At 43.0% G+C, this 23,370-nt stretch overlaps 1 protein-coding gene across 5 annotated transcripts in view; it reads left to right on the forward strand.

Annotated features, from left to right (window-relative positions):
• The first annotated feature begins 994 nt into the window (after nt 1-994).
• BICD1 (BICD cargo adaptor 1) overlaps nt 995-23,370 on the forward strand; it is a 177,031-nt gene continuing 154,655 nt past the window's right edge. For 4 of the 5 annotated variants that reach the window (XM_027894216.1, XM_027894218.1, XM_027894217.1 and 1 more), the window contains exon 1: nt 1,069-1,281. In XM_027894216.1, coding sequence (XP_027750017.1) covers nt 1,069-1,281 — 213 coding nt within the window. Of the gene's footprint in view, nt 1,282-23,370 lie in introns of all 5 variants that reach the window. The other variant, XM_027894220.1, reaches the window with a different exon arrangement.

The raw sequence follows: 23,370 nt of genomic DNA on the forward strand, positions 1-23,370 counted from the left end.
AAACTGACATAATCTATGCATCAGGTCCTCCGGTTAATTTGACAGAGAAACAATGGTGTGACCGCGTCTGAGCTGAATCAGTTTTGTCCCGCTGTCTCATCAGTGGCACAGAGACCTGGTGCCAATGGTGATGGAAGAGTGCCCTGAGCCCAAAGCCCCGACCCTGCTGCTGTTTTGCATCCAGGTTCCCTTGACCATTCCCATGTGCCTTCATTCACCGGGGAAAGGGAAGGGAGCAGGTAGCTCTTCTTTCCCAGTTTCCCGCAATAGCAAGGGGAATACTTGGGGCCATCCTCCCGCTCCCGCAGTTTGCTGGGCTGCGCCTCCCCTTCTATTTCTACCCGCACCGCCACTGCTGTTGTGGCCATGGCTGCAACACGCTGAGAAAATCCGAGAGGCGCTGACACCGCGGAGGGGCGGGGAGGGGGCACGGGGCAGGAGCAGCCCCGCAGGCGCATCCCCGCCATCCCGGCGGGATCCGCGCCGGGCTCTGCCGCTCCCGGAGCCTCTGCCGGTGCCGCCGTGCTTCAGCGCCGCTTCCCCTCTTCTTTCCCGGCGGGAATGCCAGACCTGAGGACGCTGTCATCTTAAAGAGCGCAGGGGAGGGACCGAGTGGAAGGGAGGCGGCGGTGCCGGCGCCGCGGGAAGAGGCGGGCGCCAGCACCAGCATCTCGCCGGGAGCCGCCGGGGGAAGGCGCGCTCCCGGCCGGCCGCCCCGCTCGCCGCCCCGGCCTCCAGCGCGCCGCCCCGGGCAGCGGGGGCTCGCCCGCCCGCTCGCCCGCCCGCCAGCCCAGGCGCCCCCGCCGCCGGGGCCGCCGCAGGGCCGGGGGAGGCGAGCGCGGCCTCGCCGCGCCCCGGGCGGCCGGCGGGGGGAGGAGGGGGCCGCGGCTGCGGCGGGGCGGACCGCCCCCGCAGCTCGGCGGCGCCTGCCGCAGGAGGCTCCGACCCCCGGCGCCGTCCCCGTCCTCGTCCCGATCCCCGCCGTCACCCCCAGGCCGCCGGTGCCGCCCCTCAGCCGCGGCCGCCCCCTGGCTGCCTGGCCGGCGGCGCGGCAGTGCCGGCGGGGCTATGGCTGCGGAGGAGGTGCTGCAAGGCGCGGACCACTACAAGAGCGAGATCGAGCGCCTGACCCGGGAGCTCTCCGAGACGACCCACGAGAAGATCCAGGCGGCGGAGTACGGGCTGGTGGTGCTGGAGGAGAAGCTCACCCTCAAGCAGCAGTACGATGAGCTGGAGGCGGAGTATGACGGCCTCAAGCAGGAGCTGGAGCAGCTGAAAGAGGTGAGCCAGCCCGGGCTTTTGTCTCGGGGGTGCGGGCAGGTGCGGGGGCGCCCCACGCGCGTCCCTCCCCGGGGCCCCGGGCCAGCCCTCTGCAGGTGCGCGGGCAAAGATACGGTGATGTACGGGCCCCGGAGCGGCTGCGGGGTCCGTGGGGTGGGGAGGAGGGGTTTCCCGGGGCCGAGGATCAGCCGGGACCGTGAAGCTTAAGGACGGATTACACGGGATCGCAAACCCCTTGCCCTGGGAAATTTCCCCGGGCCCGGGGCCGCGCTCCATCCCCTGCCGCCGGCAGCCACAACTTCTGGGAACAGGCATTTGCGGCAGTGGAGGGTCCCTCAGGTCCTACCTGCATCGCATCGCCCATGGCTTTTTTTAGGAAGAAGAAATGAAACAACCCGTAGGATGAGAGCTGGGCAAACCCACTGTATAAGGACTCGGTATCTGTGTAAACAGCTGTCTGCAGTGCTTGAGGAGAGAGACAATTCCTTTTGAAGTTATTTATAGACCCGCTTTATTCTGGCAGTGAGGGGAACCGCTGCCATTAAGGGGGGAGGAGGGAGGAGAAGTAACCATACAACAGTCTCCAGGTCACTCCCCCATCAGTGGAAATTAAACTTCTGCGTCATGCTGAAAGGGTAAAACACTTGATTGGAGAGGTGATTTGAGGTTATCTTTTAAATGTGTTTTTGTAACATTCGAAATATAAAATAGGTGAGTGCTACACCGTAAGTTTCAGCTCTGCTAAAAATGACTCTGAAAAATCATCACTGTTCATGTGTTCATCATTAAGGGAAGTAACTTGAGATTGATATGGTGCACATACACGGGAGCTACAGAAAGGGGTGTGCGTGCACACATCTGCAGCACTCACAGCTCTACGCTTTATGGTATTTTTATGCTATCTTAGAATGTAACTGACTACATGTTTTGTAAAGAGAAGATAAAGTATCAGATGGATACTCTCCCAAATTTAAAATGTATCTTTTTGTTCAAGAAAAAAAAAAAAAAAGCTATATGTAATGTGTAAAAATTCTTTAGAATTAATGAGATTTCTGTTACATACCATGAACATAATCCATATTAAAGGAAGCCACTTACCATTTTAAGTCATATATGAATATATTCTTAAGAATACTAACTGATACCCTTTTAGAAGTATTTTTAATAAAATAAAGGTTTCATTTTACTTGCAGGTAAATAAGTTATGCTACAGACTTGGTTCAGTGTCCAGAAGAGTTGAGAACATTATATTTTCTATACGAAGAATAAAGCTTTTTTTCAGAAAAACCTATTGATCTCCTTAAACTTGATCTCTGCCTCCCCGCCCCCCTGAGCCTATGCAGTAGGCTCAGGACTTTGAAACCAGTAATCACAGGTTGAGGGATAGAGATACATAACTTGAACTGGCATGAGGGCAGTGCTATTTGAAATGGTCTGACATTAACAGAAGAACAGAATTAAGGGGGAAAAGGGCAATGCAAATGCTAGGTAAAAAAAAAAGAAGAAGAAGGAGAAGAAAGAGATAAGCAGAGCTGCAGCTAACTGTTACCCCATCATAAGCATGTACAAAAGAAGGTCGATCAGAAGCCAGGATCACACATGGGTGTGCACATGGGTGCACATAGTCACAGATAGAAGGGATTGTGCAAGGAATTGAGTGAAATTATTAAACTAGAGGGATGAGTCAACACGATTAACTGAAATCAAAGATGGGCACGAGCTCTCTTCCTGCTTACCTGCCCTTGAAGTCAATGGGATTGCATGGTCTGCAGCCCAGAATGTGTCCCCTGGGACCATGGCTTCATGCTGTACCAACCACACTATGGATACTAAGGGGATATTTGTGGAGAGAGGAAGAGGAGAAATCCTCTAGCTTGCCTGATTCCAAGCAAGAGTGGAGCCTCTCCAGTTTCCAGGCCAGGCCTGGGGCTCTCGTTTCCAGAGTTCTCCTGAGCAGCAGGTAGGGCATTTCTATCTCCCACCTAGGCTGCATGAGATTTTTTTTTTTCTTGCTTCTAGCCTTTATAGCATAAACCACAGATTCTTACTGTGCATGCAGCCCCATGAAGGAGAATTTGCTCTCAGCCCTTCTTATTGCTGTAATCTGTTTTCTAGCTTCTGTGTTGCCACCTCCATTATGACTGTTCCCTCAGCACAAGTCAGAGTCATAACAGTGAGACACAAGTGAATGGCACCTCTTATGACACTAGGGAGGCAGAATTCAGGTAGTTCAGGCAAACTGTTGTGGAGACTTGGGGTCATAGTATTGGGGACTGTAGAGTTCTATCTGAAAGCTTTCAAAGTGGCAGAAGTCATCTGAAAGCAGCTTTTATTTTTAATTAAAGCTCTGTCCAAAATATGTGGAGAAGGGTTGTGTTCCTGCTCCAGCAAGCCCTACCAAGGACGTGCTGGCCAGTGGCAGGACATCAAATGCCATGACTGACTGACTGACTGACTAGCAGGAGCTGGGAAGACTTCCCAGCAGGAATCTGCCCCTGCTCTCACCTTTCTACATCTGCAGCCTCTCTAAAGTCTTATTGGGGTATAGAAATTAGACCTCAGGATTGTGCTGAAACAAGTAGTTTGTCCATTCATGAGCAATAGTAGATGCAAGGGGGCGGGCAGGATTATGTCAGGACTACTACCTCTCCTTTTGCAGACCTTCTCTGAACAGATTCAATTACTAGATTTAAGTTTTGTTGAGGCAAGACTTTATTTTTTTAACTCTTTCATTACTGGATTTTTTTCTGTTGTTAGGAGTTCATTGTATTTATTGCTCAGCAAGCAGAGCTGCTTACCAGTCTGGGATCTGAAGTCTTCTCCTGTGCTTCTTGGCAATCCAAAGCTCCGGTGAACTTCAGCAGTCCTTTTCCGTATAGATGGCAATACAGAAACTCAGCTATATGATAATTCCCATTGTTGGAGAATGAGATGGGAAAGTAAGGCCATTATAGGATGTTGAAGTAAAAGCAAATTGCAATATACTACATTAAATATTAATACTTGTGTACAGGATATATGCTATCTACCATGCAATGTGAATTGTTTTAGTAACCTCTGATGTTATTTCTGCTGTATTCAGAGGTCTGTGCTTTAGCCCAAGACTGTGATGTTTTGGGCCATGAGACTGACTTATGTTACAAAAGCATTATTATTATTTAAAGCTTTATTAATTTTCATATGGTTTGTTTGTTTTTTTTCTGTCTAAAAATAATGTTTCTCCACTTCAGTGAATTACATCCCAGTCTAGTAGAATTTTGGCCCTTTGGTAAAACACTATAGTTTTAGGGCCCCTGTTCAGAAAGTTACTTTAGCAGAAATGCCTTTTAACCTGCACTGCATAAGAATTCTGAGAATGAGACTCATGGGATTGAAGGTAGCTTGTTTTCGTTGTCTTGATGAGTTGGGAGTTTATTACCAGCATATTTTATGGAATACATTTTCTAGTGGTTTTATTATCTGTGTTCTTACATGTTCAGATTGCATTTGCTGTAAGAATAATGTGTGCTGTTAGTTTTATTTCTTCTAAAGAAGTGTAAAATGGCTTCATATTGATCTTCTTGCCTAAGCTGTTTGCTGTAGCTGCCACTGCTGAAGCAATGGGGGGTCCATTCCAGCCTCAACCATTCCGTGATTCCCTGATTAGCTACTGGGAACCTGTAGTCCATAAAGTTTTTAAAGCAGAGAAATATCAGTCACATTTAGTCATGACAAAATGCGGATGGAAGGCAGCTCTGGTGTCCAAATCTGCAAGACAGTTAGGCCTGGGATATCCTAGCAGAGGTTTCTCTTTGGGAATCAAATCATAAACATAGCAGCTGAGTAGATCTTCAAGTTCCTCTCCTTAACACCCTCTCTGACTGACTAATTTAGGCGATATCTCACTTGGCTGCTTGGCTTTTATGTATTTTATTCTGTGGAGATAAACTCTTCCACTGGATTGCACATAGCACTGGCTGTCCGATATCCAGGCTGAAGATGCAGTTTGATGTTTGCTTTTCTTTAAACTCAGTTATCCTTGGTAAGTTATTGGAAACCAGGCTATTGGTGAGTAGCCCTATCCTTGGCAGATCCTTGTTTTCTTTACCTCACAGAAGTGTTGTATCAATGATTGTGAAGTGCTTACTCACAATACTACTTAATAGGGCTTCCAGAAGCAATTCTTGGTCTGTGATTGAAAATGTTTTTTGAGGAATAGGGCTGAAGGTCTCTCTGGCAGGTTCTTTTCTGGGCTGCTCTTCCCTGCTCTGCTTTAACGCAGGTGACTCAAGCTCCATCTCTCTTCTGAAGCTATGCTACCCCACCAGCCCTCCCGCTGTTCTCCAAAACCTCTCACACTCCTACTACTTGAATCACCTCTGCCTTTTCCATTTGTGAAGTGCACATGTGGTGGGACTTTTCTGGATCCAGAAAGGGTGGAAGAAGAGGAGACTTCCTATCCCAAATACAGTCCTGATAAATGATTGCTCTGCACACCTGTCTGCCTCACAACATGCTTAGGAAAGTGTGAAGTGGCTCATAAATCCCACTGAGATGTTCTGAATTCTCCACAAAGCTGACTGTGTTCCAAATATGGAGCTTGGGAGCTGTGAACTGATGCCATCTCAGTATGTCTTTACACCTCCTTCCAGTGGCAGTGTCTGTGGGCTTGTGTTGGATGAGGCTGAACATTTTCAGCATGTCATCCTGATCTCATCACTTTGTCCTTGGGGTCTCTTCATGCTGTGTCACTCAGAAAGGCCATGAGGACAGGGCAAGGGTGAGAGGGACCTGCAGACCTGGAGGGACTTTTACTCAGACGCACTCTTGCACTGTTGTCTCCTCCAGAGTCCAGCCAACACTCCCTCTGTCTCTAGGGCATACTGTGCTACTGGAAGAGCAGTTCGTTTTGGGATGTGTAGTTATAGGACGCCTTTGCAAATTCAAGCACCAGCTTGCAAACCTTTTATTCAGTTATTACAGGCTGGGGTTTGACTGGGAATCAGGTCTGTGGCAAAGGATTTGGGGATCCTTGAGGGACAGCAAGCTGGATGTGGAACAGCAGTGTGTCCTGACATTGAAAAGGATAACAGCATCCTGGACTGTTAGTAGCAGAAGCATAGCTGGTAGATGGAGAGAAGTGATTATCACTTTGAAATTGGCAGGTGTTAAACCACTTCTAGAAAACAGCATCCAGTTTGGGATCCCTTAATACAAGAAAGACATGAATAAACCAGGCCGAGTTCAGCAGAGGACCACCAGAGATGGTCAAGAGCTGAAGCACTTGCCCTGTGAGGAGAGGCTGAGGGGTCTGAGCTTGTTCAGCCTGGAAAAGAGAAGTCTGTGAGGGACTCACAGCAGCCTGTCCATGCGTACAAGGAGGTTATTGAGATGACAGAGCCAGGCTCTGCACAGTGATGGTTAGAGAGTCTAATTGGAGGTCTGTAACCAGTGGTTGTCCTGCAGGGGTTGGTATTGTGTAACTTACTCATCAGTGACTTGCATGAAGGGGCAGATGCCTCCTCAGCAAGTTCACTGATGACACATAGCTGGGAGGAGTGGCTGATACCTCAAAGTGCTATGCAGCCCTTCAAAAGGACCTCAGGAGGCTGGAGCAACAGGCAGAGAACAACTGTCTAAAATTCGGCAAAGGCAGAATAAGGAAGAATAACCTCATGCACCAGAACTGATCTACTGGAAAGCAGCTCTGCAAACAAGGACCTGGGGGTCTTGGTGGACAACCAGCTGTCTGTGCGCCAGCAGTGTGCCCTTGTGGCCAAGAAGGCCGAGGATGTCCTGGGTGCATTAGGAAGAGCATTGCCAGCAGGTCGAGAGAGGTGATCTGCCCCTCTGCTCTGCCCTGGTGAGGCCACATGTGGAGTGCTGTGTCCAGGTCTGAGCTCCTCAATTCAAGAGAAGGAGTTCCTGGAGGGAGTCCATTGGAAAGCAAGGAGGATGATTAAGGGACTGGAGCATCTCTCTTATGAAGAAAGACTGAGGGAGCTGGGTCTCTTCAGCCTTGAGATGACTGAGAGGGGATCTCATCAATGTTTATAAATATCTGAAGGGAGAATGTCAAGAGGATAAAGCCAGGCTTCTCTTGGTGGTGCTGAGCAATAGGATGAGAGGGAACAGGCATAAACTGGAATGTAAGAAATTCCTCCTGAACATGAGGAAGAACTTTTTACTGTGCTGGTGACAGTGCACTGGAACAGATTGTCCAGAGAGATTATGGAGTCTCCCTCACTGGAGGTATTCAAAAGCTGTTTGTACACAATCCTGAGTAATGTGCTTTACAGGACCTTGCTTGAGCAGGGAGGTTGGACCACATGGCCTCCAGTGGTCCCTTCCAGCCTTACCCATTTGGTGAATGGTGGGAAGACAAGAGGCAACTGACATAAATTGAGGCTAGGGAATTTCAGTCTGGATTCAAGGTAGAACTGTTTCCCCACGAGCACAGGGAGTCCCATAGGTTGCCTGCAGAGGCTGTGCAGTCTCCTTCCATAGGACTTTTCAAGCCCCAGCTGGATACAGCCCTAAGGAACCTCATCTGAGCTCAGACATGATCCTGGTGAGAGAATGAGCGTGGACTAGGGAAAAATGGAGGTAGGTAGCAAGGGACCTTAAGCAATGCAAAGTCTCTGAGGATGCCCACTGTGCCTATTTAAATTCCAGTAGCAGCTTGCTGGGAGTTACCCAATACATAACAGAGTGGTGCCTGGAAATGGTGACCGTCAAAAAGACCCATAGCCTCACTTCATGTTTGAATTTAATTTTTTATTGCTTGTCATTAAGTCTGCATTGGCCTGAGATTACTAAGGGTGTAGTTTGATGTGTTCATCTCTCAACAAGACAATCCTACATCTCCCCCTGTCATTCGTGCCTCTGTTCTGGCTCTCAGCTGTGCAATTGTTTGCACGGTCACACCAGGGTAGGAAACTAACCTCAGTTAAAAATAACTGAGGAAGGGGTGCATGCTGTCTGTAACCCAGACTTGTTACATGATCTGGTTCACAATACCTTCCTGTAAACTCTTTTACCTATATTACCTAAAAGTCAGCATGAGGATGGGAATGATTGCAGGGGAAAGAGAGGGACAGGATGAACTGCTTAAGCAGGTACTGATGTTAAGAGAGATGCTCATCAAATTATGTCAGGATTGCTTCCTCTAAGAGGAAATGAATCCTGTGCATTAGCCTACAGAAAACATAAGCAGCTGAAATAATCTTAGGGGAAATTAGGACTACTGTTGGACCTTTGGCAGGATGCAAAGAAAAATGTAGATGAACTGTTCCTTTTCCAGGGACCTGTATTGCCAGTTGCTCTCAGTAATTGCACTGTATCATTATGAGCCAGTACAGATGAACATGCAATATTAGTCCTCCTACAATAGCCAGCCCTTAAAGAGTGATGGTCAGCTTTAAACAGTGGAGACTCATATACTCACAAAATAAATAGACTTAAATTTGTTTTCTCACAATAGTTAAATTATTTTCTTACTTTTAATCTTTCATCAAAGAAATCCGTTTCTATCTGAGAGATTCTGATTAAATCAGTCATCTGGGTTTAACTCCTCAGAGATAAATGGAAGATGCAACTGGATTTTATGTCATGGAAAAGTAAATTTTCCATAGATTTTCTAGAAAATATTGGATTAGTACCAAATCTAATATGACTGATTGAGGTGTTACTGGGTAAGCCAGGCATTATTATTGTGAGCTGCTTCCTGTCTGAAGCTTAAGAATGTAAAATTAGGGATCAATGAAGAGATTTTAATCTGAAGGTCCACATCTGTTTGGAATTAGGCGTTTTGTAATGAATTTTGAAAAATAACTTCCTTTAGTTGAAATACTTCTCCTTCCCTTTTGTATTGCATTGTGAATTTTCTTTCTCAGGGGCGTGTGTGCAGTCTGTGTGCACAGCAGCAGTCAGGTTGAACACCTGGCTTTAATGAAGGTGCACGTAGGGGCAAAACAATGGTGGAGAAAATCACATTTGGCATAAAACAGTAATTTGTGAACATTCATCATGATAAAATCGGGAGCATTCTCAAAGTCAGATGGACAGAGTAAATTTGCACCTGGACAACTTTTGTATACCTTATGCACTTGGCAGTTGGAGGAAAATACATGCAAGATCAGGTATTTTTCTGGCTGTATTGAGGGCTTCTAGAAAAAGAGCTTTCTTCTTGAACAAGCTCTGAGTTTTTCAAATGAGCTCAATGTGTTTGTTCTTCAGCACCTCGTTTTTCTCTCATGTTTTTGCATCGGTGTTTTTTCCACGTGGACAACGGAAATAAAATCAGAATCACTGCTTGTTCCTGCATCCCTCATGTCTCTGCTGTGCTGTAGGGCTTTGCTGCCCAGTTGCCTTTACTATGGATTTCCCTTCCATATTTGTCTGATACCTGAGGGGATAATGTTTAATTTAATGGAATTCTGTACCATACCTTTTTTTAGGGAGGGTTGATTTTAATTTATACTGGCATATATTCATTTCTGCTGAACTGTCTTACATTTGTGGCGTGACTTTCATAGCCCTCTTCTTGCCTCACTTCCCTGTGAACTCAACAACACCCTTGTCTTATGGTGGGGGGAGAGAGGGTATTTTGCTAATTTAGAGGAATTGATATGGCATGTAGAGATATGAACGTGTGCTTTGTCCCTTTACCACTAACATCACTAGCAGCAGATGACTATGAGGAGAAACCAGCAATTTTTGGTGCTGTACTGTGAATGCAGTCCATGAGTACAGACTAGCTACAGATGGAAGTAGTTAGGACTAGTCAGAAGGTGAAAAATGTATTTGAGCAAGGGCAGGTGCCTAAAGCTGAAGTAGGCAGGTAGAAATTAGGGTAGGTTGCAGATTAATGTTTTATTGGGGGCTCTACTTCACTGCAGAGGGTAATATTAAAAATAATTTTGAAATTATAATATTTACGTTTCTGAATTTCTTTCACTATCAAAGTTTAATTAACTTAGTAGTTAAAAGAAGAAGCAGGTCACTGTCCTAAATATATGGTTTTGGGACAGACTTGTGAGAGCTATTAACAGCAAAAGGCTTTCACTAAGACTGCATCCAATTCAGTTTTTTCTTCATCTCTCTTGGGGTTGCTCTCTCTCCGTCTGCAGCCCATAATTTTCTGCCTCGTTCTTGTACAGTGTTTGTCTCCTATCCAAGATGGTTTCTATACTTTTAAATCTCTATTTTTTTGTCAGTCTTTGCCCTCTATCTTAGTGTTCATTTGTGCTGAATTTTTTATATTAAAGGCCCTTTTTGTAATTTTGAGAATGTAGGAAATCTGGCCATTTTTGGCAGACTAGACCTTCCATGCCATTCTCAGATATTGTAAAGACATGAGAGATTCCTAGAAACACTTAAAAATGTTTTAGCATGGACTAAAAATGAAACAACCAAGGACTTGCCTGCTCTTTTTTGTAGCAGCCTCACCACTAAAATCATTGTTGGAGAGATCATTTTTAAGGCAGCTTTAAAATTGGATTAGCTGTGTATATGCGTAGGAGGAAGGCACCTTTTTCATAAGGCTTTACGAAACTCAGCTTTTTTTTTTTTTTTTTTTTTTTTTTTTTTTTTTTTTTTTTTTTTTTTTTTTTTTTTTTTTTTTTGGTAACGTGGTGTATGGTTTATGGGCTTGTTTGTTTCTTTAACCCCAGACAAAAAAACTAACGCCCATTGAGGTTAAATAATGCAATCAGTCCTTGTGATTAGCACTGGAATGGGGCCCGTTTGCCACACGGTCTTGCCATACCCTCTCCATCACCCTTGCTCCCTTAAATCAGACCTAATTTACCTCTGCACTGTGTTCAATCCATCTACACAGCAAGTCGTTTTCTAGTGCTAGCAGTAATAGGTATATAACACTGTGCTTAACCAAGAAGCATAAAAGACATCTTCAGTTACCAGAGTTAGTCACCTTTCACTCCAGTCTGGGGACATTTCAGCTGAACGATATAAACTTCATCTTTCCTTCCTGGTGTTTTTTTTTTTTTTTTTTTTTTTTTTTTTTTTTTTTTTTTTTTTTTTTTTTTTTTTTTTTTTTTTTTTTTTTTTTTTTTTTTTTTTTTTTTTTTTTTTTTTTTTTTTTTTTTTTTTTTTTTTTTTTTTTTTTTTTTTTTTTGGCGTCTGTGTTTGTTTGTTTTTAATTTTGTATTGTCTCAGAACTCACAGGTGACACACAGTTAACAGGGGCAATGATATGCATTCCATATGCACTCAGAAGTTTGTCAGCACCAAACAGCCTTTCCTTGGTTCCCCCTAGTCACTCTGGATGGATTTAAATGTCAGTGTACTGAGAACGAACTGCGAAGTTCTGTTTGTCATCACTGACTAATGGCTAATTCCCACCTGGAAGTTGTTGACAGCTGCAGTTTTAACTTCTGTTTTGGATACCTAGAGGAGGAAACCCAGCTCCTAGCAGTTGTAAAGCTAGATAGCAAGACAGAAGAAGATCGGCAAACTTTTAGGTATAAAGATAGGAATTTGGGTCAGGCAAAAGGAACAGGTGGCTTGCTTGAAATAATTCATTTATAGAAGCTTGGCTGTTGGCCAAACAGAAACACAGCATGATTTGGATTTTGCCTTCTCTGTACTGGAGTATTGTCTAATCACACGCACACGGCAAGATGCGTTGGAATCCTTGTCCAGAAAGATAGAGCTTTCAACCTTTTGGCATTTGAGTTTTAAGAGAACTGGAGCATTTGGTATGGAGGCACATGGGGAGTTCACAGTTGGGTTAAAGTGTCTGTGCAGATATAGCCTCTGGTTCTCAATTTGATGTCTAATCCAAGATGTTTAACAACTACTGTCCAACTTGAATCTGCTATTCCTCTTATTAAAAGTGTGCTCCTGATAGCTTCTAGTTCATATAATTCATAGGAGTAATAAAGACAAGTTTGTGGGAGTTTTTTAGGTGAGTAGGAAAAGTTTTTCTCATACCCTGAATACCTCACAGAGTTTGTATGAAGCATTAAAAGGTTACATGGTTCTGGATAATTCCAGGTGTCTGCACAGCAATGACAAACATGCAGAGCTCACCTGAGTTGAGTTGAGGGGAACATCTGCATTCAATCCTTTATTTCTGTCTTTGATAACTGCTTGTAATTCCCACCTACAAAGAGTTAGGAAAGGTTTGATTTAAGCATCTCATGTGGAGAATGCTATCTCTTAACAATATACCCCATATTCAGGGTTGCACCTCAAGGTCATTTTGAAGACCAGTGCTGAAGTCCTGGCTACATTAGGTAAGTCAAAGGTAAAAGGGGGCAATGATTTATTTGAATCTCTGCCCACTGCCTTCTGGCAAACAGCACTGTCATCAAGATGCATGTGGTATGTTATAAACTGAGAATTCAGACTTCTTCCCACCAAAGAAGGGAGAACTGGCATAACTATAATTACTGGGTCTCAAACATGTGATCTTACTCTTGCAGTTTAACGAATTGTCATAACTCTGCTGAGCTTCAGCATGTGTATGCACTTGGCTAGCCCAAATATGTAAGAACAACCAAACACAAAACCCAGCAGAAACCTGAAGGAGTTTTAAGCCGACATATATCTTCCATCTGCAGTAAGCTAAAAATGTGCACTGGATCAATTACTAATCAATAAAACCTCAGTCGTGAATCTGGGCCTTTGGTGACAAATTTTTAAGTAAATTGTAAGGATACGGTAACAAGGACTCTTCTGTGAAATAAAGGATATGATATAATGTATATGTGTGTGTATATAAATATATATATATAAAAGAGAAGCAGTAGTTAGATGGGATATAACTGTCTGTGTATACCAATAAGGGAGATGGAGTCACATGGCATCTCTTAGGAGTGCATTACTTTGAGCATTAGGTAATTCCATTTCTTGGGCATTAGGTAAGCTTTTATTTTTTTTTCTGCCAGTTAAGGGCTGACTGTTGCCATCTGATAATGACAAAACTTTCACTTAAGATGCTGTAAGCTCAGCTATGTAAAAATAGTAGCAAATCTGGAGCAACACAGTTGAGCAATAGCATTTCTTTCTGAAGCTGAAGTTAAAATGATGCTGTAGATTCTTAGGTGCTTACTATTCCAGAAATGAAATCCATATTCGAGCAATAGAACTGAATTATTGAATTTGGTTACCTGGAATTTTGTCCTTAAAGTCTGTATTTTAGTCTTCATGGAAAATACTGGATTTGCTTTATTAAGCAGATTGACCAACCTCATATTGAAACCTACGTGACTTCTTTTGCCCACATACAAAATTACAGATCACACTTGTTTGAGTAACTGTATGTAGATCTTGGGATAGGCTCCTGGCTTTAAACAGTTTTGCTGTAATCTATTTTAACATGCCTCATGATTTGTGATTTCAAGTATTTTCTGTCTTCTTGCTTGTGGATAGGTTCAAGAACAGAAAATTCAGGGATGTTTTGCTTATAGTTTTAGCACTTAGTGTTTGAAAAGTAGTTCAACCAGTTCCCTGGGCTGATGTTAGAGACATTCAGAGTTGTGCCTCTGTTTTTATGACTGTTGAGTTTGCTCTTGTAGTAGATTGGACTGATGAGAAGACACTTAAACCGAAAATGTTTGGGTATAAATAACCCTTGCCCTGGGCATAACAGGAAGAGCTACAGGTTAGGACCTGTACCATGCTGTGTACACTTTTTATTCTGTGAAGGTTTCTTGTTTGCAAGATGCTTCTTGAAACGTGGCCCCTGGTTTCTTAATGAGTGGAACGTTGAGTTAGGCACTCAGCTGATGCTGGGCTGGCTACTCACAGCTGCTGCTTTGTTGCTGTTACTCAAGGATGTGCTTGTTAGATATTCTGCTCTGAAGAAGTTGGTTTGGGAAAGGGGATCCTATTCTGCCCCAAAACCCTATGGCAGAGATTCCTCTCCTGTAATCACTTGTTTTTGTAGCAGAAAAGTAATCTACCACTTGAACAGGAGCTCAAAATCTGATAATCAGCATTTTTAGGAGCTTGCAGTCCAATGCTTTGTGCTGTCTGTGGAGAGAGGAGTTGCAGCTTTGCAAGTGGCAGCGTAATGAATAGTCAAGCACTTACCAGAGCACTGGCACTGGATGGATGCAGGGAAAAGCCAGAGGGAGTGAGTCAGCATGACGTTGGCTGCTGCCAGAGGGATGGGTATCACATCCAGCCTCAGTGGTGACTGACATTGGTCGGGGTCTCTAGCAGAAAGAGACACTGGTGAAATAATGTGTCTGACAGGTGTCACATGCATAGAGTAAAGAAAGCATCAACATTAGCCAGTCGTAGTTATTAAAAGGTAATGTAGTTAGTAAACAGGTCTAGTTCTTTGTTACCCTGTGACAGAACAGACCACACTCCAGGAAAGTGGAAACATTCTGAAAATTCAGAGCACTGCCTGTTTCCTGAGCTGCAGTTTGGCACACTAAGTCTCAGCAGGGTGGGATAAATTGTTATTTATTGCATGACAGTAACACCTGGGGATTCTGCAATGCCTGGCGCAAAGAGTTTCAGGCATATAAATAGAAGATTAGGGATTTTACAGTGGAAATAGAAAACTTTGTCAGGGATTTGTTATTAATGAATAATACAGTGAATTTAGAGATGAGTAATAGGGATTCAGAATCTGTGGAGGGATAGGCTGTTCAGCCATAACTTCCTAGTAAATCTGGCTAAATCACAAGGAAAACATGTATTTTTCTCAGATTTAGCCTAATCATTTATCTTCCAAAATCCTTCCATTTTAAAAAGCTGGTCAACCAGAAAGCCAAAGCAATCAACTGCCTTGTGCTCACTGCCCAGGGTGTGCAATGGCAGTGTCTCCCACTGGTGCCAGTGTGACCAGTAAGGCCATTTAGGAATGATGTTGCTGGTAGTTTTGCTACTGTAACACAATCAAAACTAAAAGAAAAATGAGGATGAAAAACTCCTTTGTTCTCTAATTCATTATTTGGCAGCATTTCAGTGACAAAGCTCTTGTCATTAGAGACCATCAGCAGCTCTTCTGCATCCCGCCCCCTGTTCACTGTCCTATTTTTTTGTGGTCCCCTTGCCACATACTCTAGTGATCCCAGAGTACATCTTCATCTCTCCCCCCGAGCTGCCCTTTCTACTTTGCTCTTTCCCCCTTTGGAAGCTGACTTCTCCTGGCTGCCATCCCACTCTTTGTAACCATCTTCCTACTGCTTCCCACTCACCCTTTCAGAACCACAACTGTTCTCTGCTGGGACTGAGATTTTCACATCAGCATTTACTAATCCCTACAGCTGGCTGAAATGCTTAATTTTTAATTTGCTCTTTCCCCACACCCAGTTGTTCATTGTGGGCGGGGGAAGACCAAATTCCAGCCGCCTCTCCCTGCAAAGAATGCATCTCTCCTCTCCTTGCCTCCTGTCAGTGGGTAGCCTCATCCCAGAAAGTACTCCTTGTTTCTACTGCTGCCTGGGGAAAAGTTAAATGTCAGGCTTTACTGTATTGAGACCCAGCATGTGGGATGTTCTTTATAATGAAAATACGAGGGAAATCTTCATTTAAATCTGTGATGCATGACTTTTGCAGTTCTTTGGGAGCTTGGGCCAGCTAAAACCTCATGGGGTGTGCTGAGTACTAGATCAGGCTTTTTTTGGAGAGCTGGCAGTGGTTAATGTGGAACTTGGACTGAGAGTTTGTAGAGGGCAACCTCCATGGGGCAAGGCCTGCCCTTGCCCGCCTGTTTGTATTGAATGAACACAGTGAGCCTCTATTCTTGGCTGGGACAATTAGGTCCTATGGCAATATGAGTAATTAATAATAAAATGGGGCCTCTTCTGTGGATGGGCTGTTAGAAATAATTTCCTTCTGCCAGTTGCTTCTCTAGAATGTGGTTTTGAACTTTGAGATCCTGAAAGAGATAATCGAAACACAAGCAGCTGTCACAAACCTTTAGCTTTGTTTGTGTAGGCAGTGGTGGAAAATCCCAAAACTAAATTGTCAGATGGTTCACTGGTTTGTGCATCTTTTGTTGTAACATCAAGCTCTTATGCAACTGGACCCTTGTGTGATTAAAGACTCTTCTTACTAAAAGTGGATTTCAACCTTTGATACTTTTAATAAGGGGAAAAGAAGCAAAATCATACAAAGCAAACTACTGATCCCCTGGTTGCTCTTCACCCAGTTCTCATACACACACAATCACGCTGTTCTGTGGCATCAGTGGGATCCAGCTGTTGCAGCTGCAAGGGGTAGACTCTTGTTTCCAGGTGAGTTTTATGAGGTGGTGATGACTCTAAATCTTACCTTCACTCACGTGGCAGCTGGGGCCTAAAGGTGGAATAAAGAATTTGGTTGCTTTGGCACATCACAGTCCTTCAGTGGCTGTTCTTCACTCCCTTTGCAGGAGGGGTGGTGTCTGGCCCACAGGTTGCCATTTAGATGAGCCCAGTGAATGGTGATAGTACAATGTAAGGAACAATGGAACAAGGTTTACTGAGGTCTGAAGGCTCCATCTTCTTCCCCCTGTGTAAAGAAAGCTGAACTGTAGAGGCTTCCAGAGACTTCTTTCACAACCTTCTTTGCATCCTTCGTCAGAGCTCTGCCAAAAAAAAGGCATCAGTGATTTGGAAATTTAGAGTTAGGTATCCAAGAGATACATTATGGCTCCAAATTTTTTATGACTAATAAACCCCTTATTCCTTCAATGAGCGCAAACCTGACTTTTTCAGGAAGCTGACAGCTGGTGACATGATGATGAAGATGAGTATGACTGAGAATATCATATCATAATTCAAGGGTTTAGAGTACTGGGGTCCCAGTAAGCAATGCAAACATGCAAGTGTCCTCGGTAGGTTGTAGGTAATGAGGAGGAGAGTAATTTCTGTTTTTTTTCTCAGTCCATGTTTTGTTAACCATTGTAATTACACCACGGTTTTGTGGTTTTAACATATCCATGACCAAAACCTCTTTTGGTGGCCAGTTTGTTTTTATTAAGATCGTGTCGTGGCCTGCAGCCAAAGGCAGTGGTGCTAATACAGAATGTGATTTCTGTCTGTTCTCATAAGCTATGCAGAGCCAGGTACAGCAAGTATTTTTTCAAAATTTTTTTTTTTTTTTTTTTTTTTAAATAGAAAACATTGGGCTCCATGACAACACCGTGAGTTACGATCTGAATTCTCTGCAGCACCTCTCCTGGAATCAACAGAATTGTGCTGGCAAAGAACTTGGCTCTTCATAGTGTTAAGTCACACAACTCTAATAGTGACTGTCATTATGGTGTTCCCAGAACAGAACTATAAGGTGTTTTGGTGGGTGGACTTGGACTGGAAGCACTGATGACTCAGTGTGCAATGCTCTGCCTTCTGAGTCAAAAATGACCCGATACCCCGGCAGTGTGGTTTGTAGTTTGGGTTTTGTGTTGTTCTTATGAGATGTAAACCCATCTGTTTTCATAAAATTACTTTTTGAAAAAGAAGAATAATATTCCCACTGCTTTTTAAATAAATTTAATTTTGAGATAGCTACCCCTGGCTGTCTGTTTTTACAGAGCTGGCAGGGGAGATTAATCACCTTTGCAGTCTATATCCTTCAGTCAAATTTGGTCATAATTTGCCACCAAGAGATTCCAAGTTACTCCATAGGAAACAGGTTAAGAGTTGCTCCTTGTTTGCCCACTGACTGTAGAAGCCAAGAGGGATAACATGGGGATAACAGAGAACCACTTCACCCAAACAGATAACATTCCTTTAGAAGTCTAGTTGAAGCAAGGCGTTTTAGAGCAATATTAATTTAGCAAAGTAGTGGGGGGTCTTAGACAAAGAACAGCAGGAGGCCTGACTTGAGCAGAGGTTTGGACCAGATGACCATCAGTAGTCCCTTCCCCCTCAGCTATGGTGCTGAGCCTGTGAGTCTACACAGAGTTCTTAAAACTGGCTTCAAAACTCATGGTTTACGTGTGAAATCCATGGAGGATCTTTGCTTCTCCATTTGAATTCCTTCATCACTTCCACAAAGATGAAATAGAGGAATGTAGAACAAGAGGTCAGATTTATAAAAGGAGCATCTCACCAGAGAAAGCTGCCCACTGGATCATGCCCAGCGCCACTAGATTTAAGCACCTGTGGAGGACTCCTGAGCTAGCTGGAACTGGGATACAGGTGTTAAATAAACACAGCACATTCTTTTGCTTTCGTTTCTATGATCTCATTACTAAAGATTTGTTTAACCGTATCTTTGATGGACTATTCTGGGCTTGTTATTTTTCCTCCTTATCCAGTAATAAGTGTAATCTAAATATGAAACTTTGATATATGCAGACCTCTTATCCCACGGGAACAAACAATATTAAGAGGGTAGATAGATACTCATGGAGCAAAGGGAGCCCTAAAATGTACATCCTCCCCACTGAACTACACAGGGTTGTGTCTGCCACATCTGTAAATCAAGGTGTTCCTTGGGGTCTATAAACTATGACTATCAAGAGAGAAAATGGAGAATGTTTATTCTCTTTACCTCAACAAATAAAATAAATAAACACATCTCCCCTGTCCTGACTGTCTCTATGTACAGTGATTTATAGAAGTATATAAATGTCAGCAGGAACTGGAATGAGATGGCATCTCAAACTAATGTAAAAATCTTACTCTTTGAAGCAATCATTGTTATATTTGTGACCACAATAACTTTGGCTGTAATGTAGAAGTTAAACAGTTCATTTGTAACTGAGTGAAAGTTTTTAAATTAAGCTTAAAAACAATTTAAAGGAAATTGGATTACCTCCTTTCAGTTCCAGTGGAAGCCTTTTTATTTTCCAAGCTGTCTCAGTTTTGTCTACATATCTATGTCATTCAGAATACGTGGGGGTTTACCTGTTGTAATAGCAGTACAAAGAAGTTTGAGAAAAGGGGGGAGGGGGGAAGAGGTTTGCAATAGGTGTTCATTTCAAATTAAAATATTATTTGTATCTTCTGCAGCAGGGGGTTGTTTGTTTGTTTGTTTGGGCTATAATTTCCTGATTTTGGCCATAATAATGTAAAATATTCCTAAAATATTTCTCCTGTCTGCAAATATTTTTAGTGGCTTGTGAATGAAAGGGAACTACATTGCAAGATTTTATTTTCTGTGGTAATCTTCATAAGATGTGCTGGTAATCATGCTCTGTAATGCCTGCAACAGAGGACAAGAAAGCAGCAGAAAAAATAGCTGTAATTTACAGTTGGTAAATTGGGCTGCTTCTGCCAGCATCAACAAAAAGCTGTTTTGTTTCATATCTGCTGATTTTCTCGTCCAGAATAATCTAATCAGTTATTATAGGCTTTATAATATTGACATTTTACTGAGGCATCTCTTTGTAAATATTACATTTGCGCACAGTGCTGCATACCTGTAGTAATTACCAGGGCTTAAAGAAGTCTGGTTCATAATTTATGAATGACACGGACGTTCCCGCAAGTTCTGAATGTTGATGTCTTTTGTTGTAGGTACATGCAGACAGTCACGAAGAGGCTTATTTTAAATTCACATGGATTCAGTACTGCATAAGGTGACAGTTTTTAGTGGCAAGCATGCAATGAGATGGTCAGGAATACATGTAGGTGTGAGCATGAAATCTGGTGGTGGTTGCTGCTGCACTGCTGGATGCCTGCCTGGAGGTGAAGCCATTCATGTGCTGTTTGGGCTGGGTCCCTCATCATCTTCTGCATGTAGGAATATCTAAAGAGTCGTCAAATTTTGACAGCATTTTTTTTCTGAGAGAGCACCTCAGGATAAGAAGCTGTTTTGGAGTGTTTGAAGAAAAGCAGGCTGACCCAGTTTTTCTGCACATTTGGCATTTACAGGAATGAATTTACAGCAGTTCAAAGAGACCAGGTATTCTCACTCTTCCTGAAGTCCCACCATGACAGCACAGGAATAATTAAGCCTGCAGTCATACACATTATTCCTGCTGTTGTTTTCCCAAAATAAGGCATTACTACCTTCATCTATTGAGCTATTGAGGTCATCCTCATTCCTCACTGCCCATTACTGAGTGCCCCTTAATGCAATACTGGAAAAAGCATGTGAAAAGGAATGTTTCCAGTGCTTAACTACAAATTTTCAGTGATATTGTGTAGACAAGAGATATGTAGGGCTTTTATTTTTTTGGGGGGGAGGGGGGGGCATGGGTGTGACAGCAACAGGATTAGGTGAGAAATAAAACAGACTGTAAAGCAGAAGGGAAAGAAGGTAGGTCTTGAGGGGTAGGGATGTCCTGTGGTTACAACAGAGAAGTTATGGGGATTCTGATTAAAAAGCTACAGGCTGATCCTAAGTAATATTCAAGGAGCAATTTCCATGTCTTAGTTTTCACACCGGCGTTCGTAACTACTGCTTTGATCTGTGTGTTTCCAGTGCTATGCAAAGTAAAGAGCAGCTGGGTTTGATAGCTTTAGGCAGTCTGTCTGCTTCAGCTGTGTGTCCCTGAAGGTTGGACCAGCTCAATAAGGGCCAGCTGACAGCACAGGAGCTGTGATTAAAGATGTGCTTTGGCTCAGGGTCTGTTATGTTTATTCTGGAGGGTTTTGATGCTTCAGGGAGGTTGAAACAAACAAATAAACAATCCTGCCATGTTTGCAGTAAAGAAGTGAGATAGACTATCTTCCAGCTGCCTGTTCTGCTCTGACTTTAACCTCCCCATGATGAAGGGATGCTGCAATGGCAGGGAGCAGCACTCCTGAGCATTGGCTCTTATTGCAGGTGAAAATGGGTTCACGCTAACGCAGTGGGTTGTAAATTTTGCTGTCTCTGAGGAGGAAGGTTGTTGGGGCTGCCTGCTTTTTAGTGCTGGGCTCTGGGGACTTTTGAGAAGGTTGTGCTGCTTTACTGTGTATGATAAAGAGCTGTTTCCCAGTAAGAGAAGAAAGGTGAGTGTCCAAGGAAAATACTGGACCTGCATTCTGCTTGCTTCTAAGTGCCAGAGCAGTAGGGGTTAGCTGTGTGGGATGCTTGGGGAGTGTTTATAGAACTGTGACTCCTACTTACCTTGGGAAAAATGTTTGGATTTTTATAAGCATATATTTGTTTGGTTTTGCATTATTTCCCATGTGGTCAGACATAGTCTTTATGTAGGACTATGGGAGCTACCTGGTCATGATTAGCCCTTCTCTTTGCTATGCTATGCATCTTTGTCTTGACTGTATAAAATGTGCTGCTCCTGCTGGTGTGTCATGAAAGGCACCTCAATATTCTCGTCCCTCTCTGGGTAACTAAGGCCTTTAATAATGTTATTTCTTCTATTCTACAGTCTTAGTAGTTCAGCTTGGCAATATAACTGGGGTGGTAACTGAGCTTCTGGAATCATTTTTTTCTGAGGCTGTGTGGGAAGTGGTGAACTCTATGACTTTCTTCTCTATTGGCAAGTGCTTGGGAATGATATTTAGAAAAGTCTTATTTTTTTTCTTGTTAGCTCTACCATAAAATTCCAAGCACAGAATCCTAAAATGTCAGTTTTTTCTATCCTCTTTCCTGAGGGAAAGAGAGGTGACATTGGAAGAGAAGGACTTAGTAATTTTTGCAAAAAACTGTGCCTTTATTTTGGCTGCAGTCTGGGTTGGATCTCATCGGCTAACCAAGTGAGTGTATGAAACTAGGTGAGGCTTTTATATTCTATCGGGTGCTGGATGAATTGGTCAAAGGATTTCAGGTTTAAGGGTTTAGTGTTGTGTACCTCTCCTTGACTGAACAAGTTGCTGGATGCAGCCTTCAGTTCATCATGGATGGTCTTGAGAGAGATTTCAACTGATTCTTCAGGATGAAAAGTTTGTTAGACCCACAAAGCAAAGTGGTTTCTAGCCTTCAGCTTTTTATGTTCTGTTCCATTTGTTTCTGTCTACCTGTATGTATTAAATATGTAAGGTTTGCCTTAAGGGCAGCATAGGCTGTTAAGTTTATGATTATTTCTGTAAAAGAAAGTAGGTGAATGCTTACAGATATTTCGAGTTATTGCCCAGCAACAAGTCCCTGTACTAGTGGCTCTGATTAAATGGAAAATATGCTGAAAAAAATTGTTTTCTGCAGTCACATTAACACATAATTTTGCTTAAAAAGTAAATTGTTGATAAGACAGGGCATTCTTCATAGAAATTGTACTGCCAGGTTATGGTTTTGTCTTATTTTCCATTAAAGAGACCTGGGTTTTAGACTGGTCTGCAGAGAGGCTTGAAGTTTTAGTCTTGTCCTGACTACTTGCCTGCATGGATAAAACTGCTGATAGAAACCTAAAATGCAATTCTTCTTCTAAGTTATTATTTAGGTTAAAATGTTAATGGGCACTACAAAGACCACTAATACTGGAGGTATGAATTAAATGTGAATTCATACTGTTCTCATTTCTATTGAAGCAGGTTTTTCTAAACACCCGTTAGGCAGTAATTTTTTAATCTCTGGCTTGATAGTAATTCAGCATTGTTTATGGCATTGTCTGATTTATTCCTGTCTCTCAAAAGGTGAGACTTTGCCTGCTCAATATCATCTTGTCACTCTTGTCAAGCTACAAATGTATTTTGTACTTTCAAGGACTTGAAGAAAAATGTGAATTTTGTTGTGGGTTGTTTGGATTTTTTTTGTTTGGGTGTTTTTTGGGAGTTTTCTTGTAGCTTTTGGTATGGTTTGGTTTTTTTAATTCAGTTATATCCCAAAGCTCTGGGGTTAGAATTAAAGGAGCCCTCCCTGCATGGCTACAGAAATGTGCCCTCAAAATCAGGCGTGCTGGAACTGTGAGCAGAACTGGGCTTAACAGATAACAGTAATTTTTATGTTTCAGACCTTGCTTGTCTCAACTTCCTCTGACCAAAGAGAGACATCGAGCACAATCTTTTGCAAACCTATAATACCCTGTATCTGTCCTTTAAAATTATCTCTAAGCATCACATAAAACATGCTTCTTACTTAAAGTTGCAAATAATTGCTGATGCATATGTTTTCGGTCTTTTTTTCCTGCTGTGTCACTTTAGTCTCTCTTTAATTTTTTGTTCTTTGGTGGCTTTATCCTCTTTTTCCAATTACTAGGATTTTCTCTCTCAAGTGTCCAGAGTAAATCTCTGGAAAACTGCATCATGCACAGCTGTCTAGGTTTTCCAAAATATTTTTTTGGCTTGTATTCAGAGACTGTTTCAG

Source organism: Empidonax traillii, unplaced genomic scaffold (genome assembly GCF_003031625.1).
Source record: "Empidonax traillii isolate 1590-97213 ecotype Southwest subspecies unplaced genomic scaffold, ASM303162v1 scaffold421:size509273, whole genome shotgun sequence".
In the NCBI taxonomy this organism is placed as follows: Eukaryota; Metazoa; Chordata; class Aves; order Passeriformes; family Tyrannidae; genus Empidonax; species Empidonax traillii.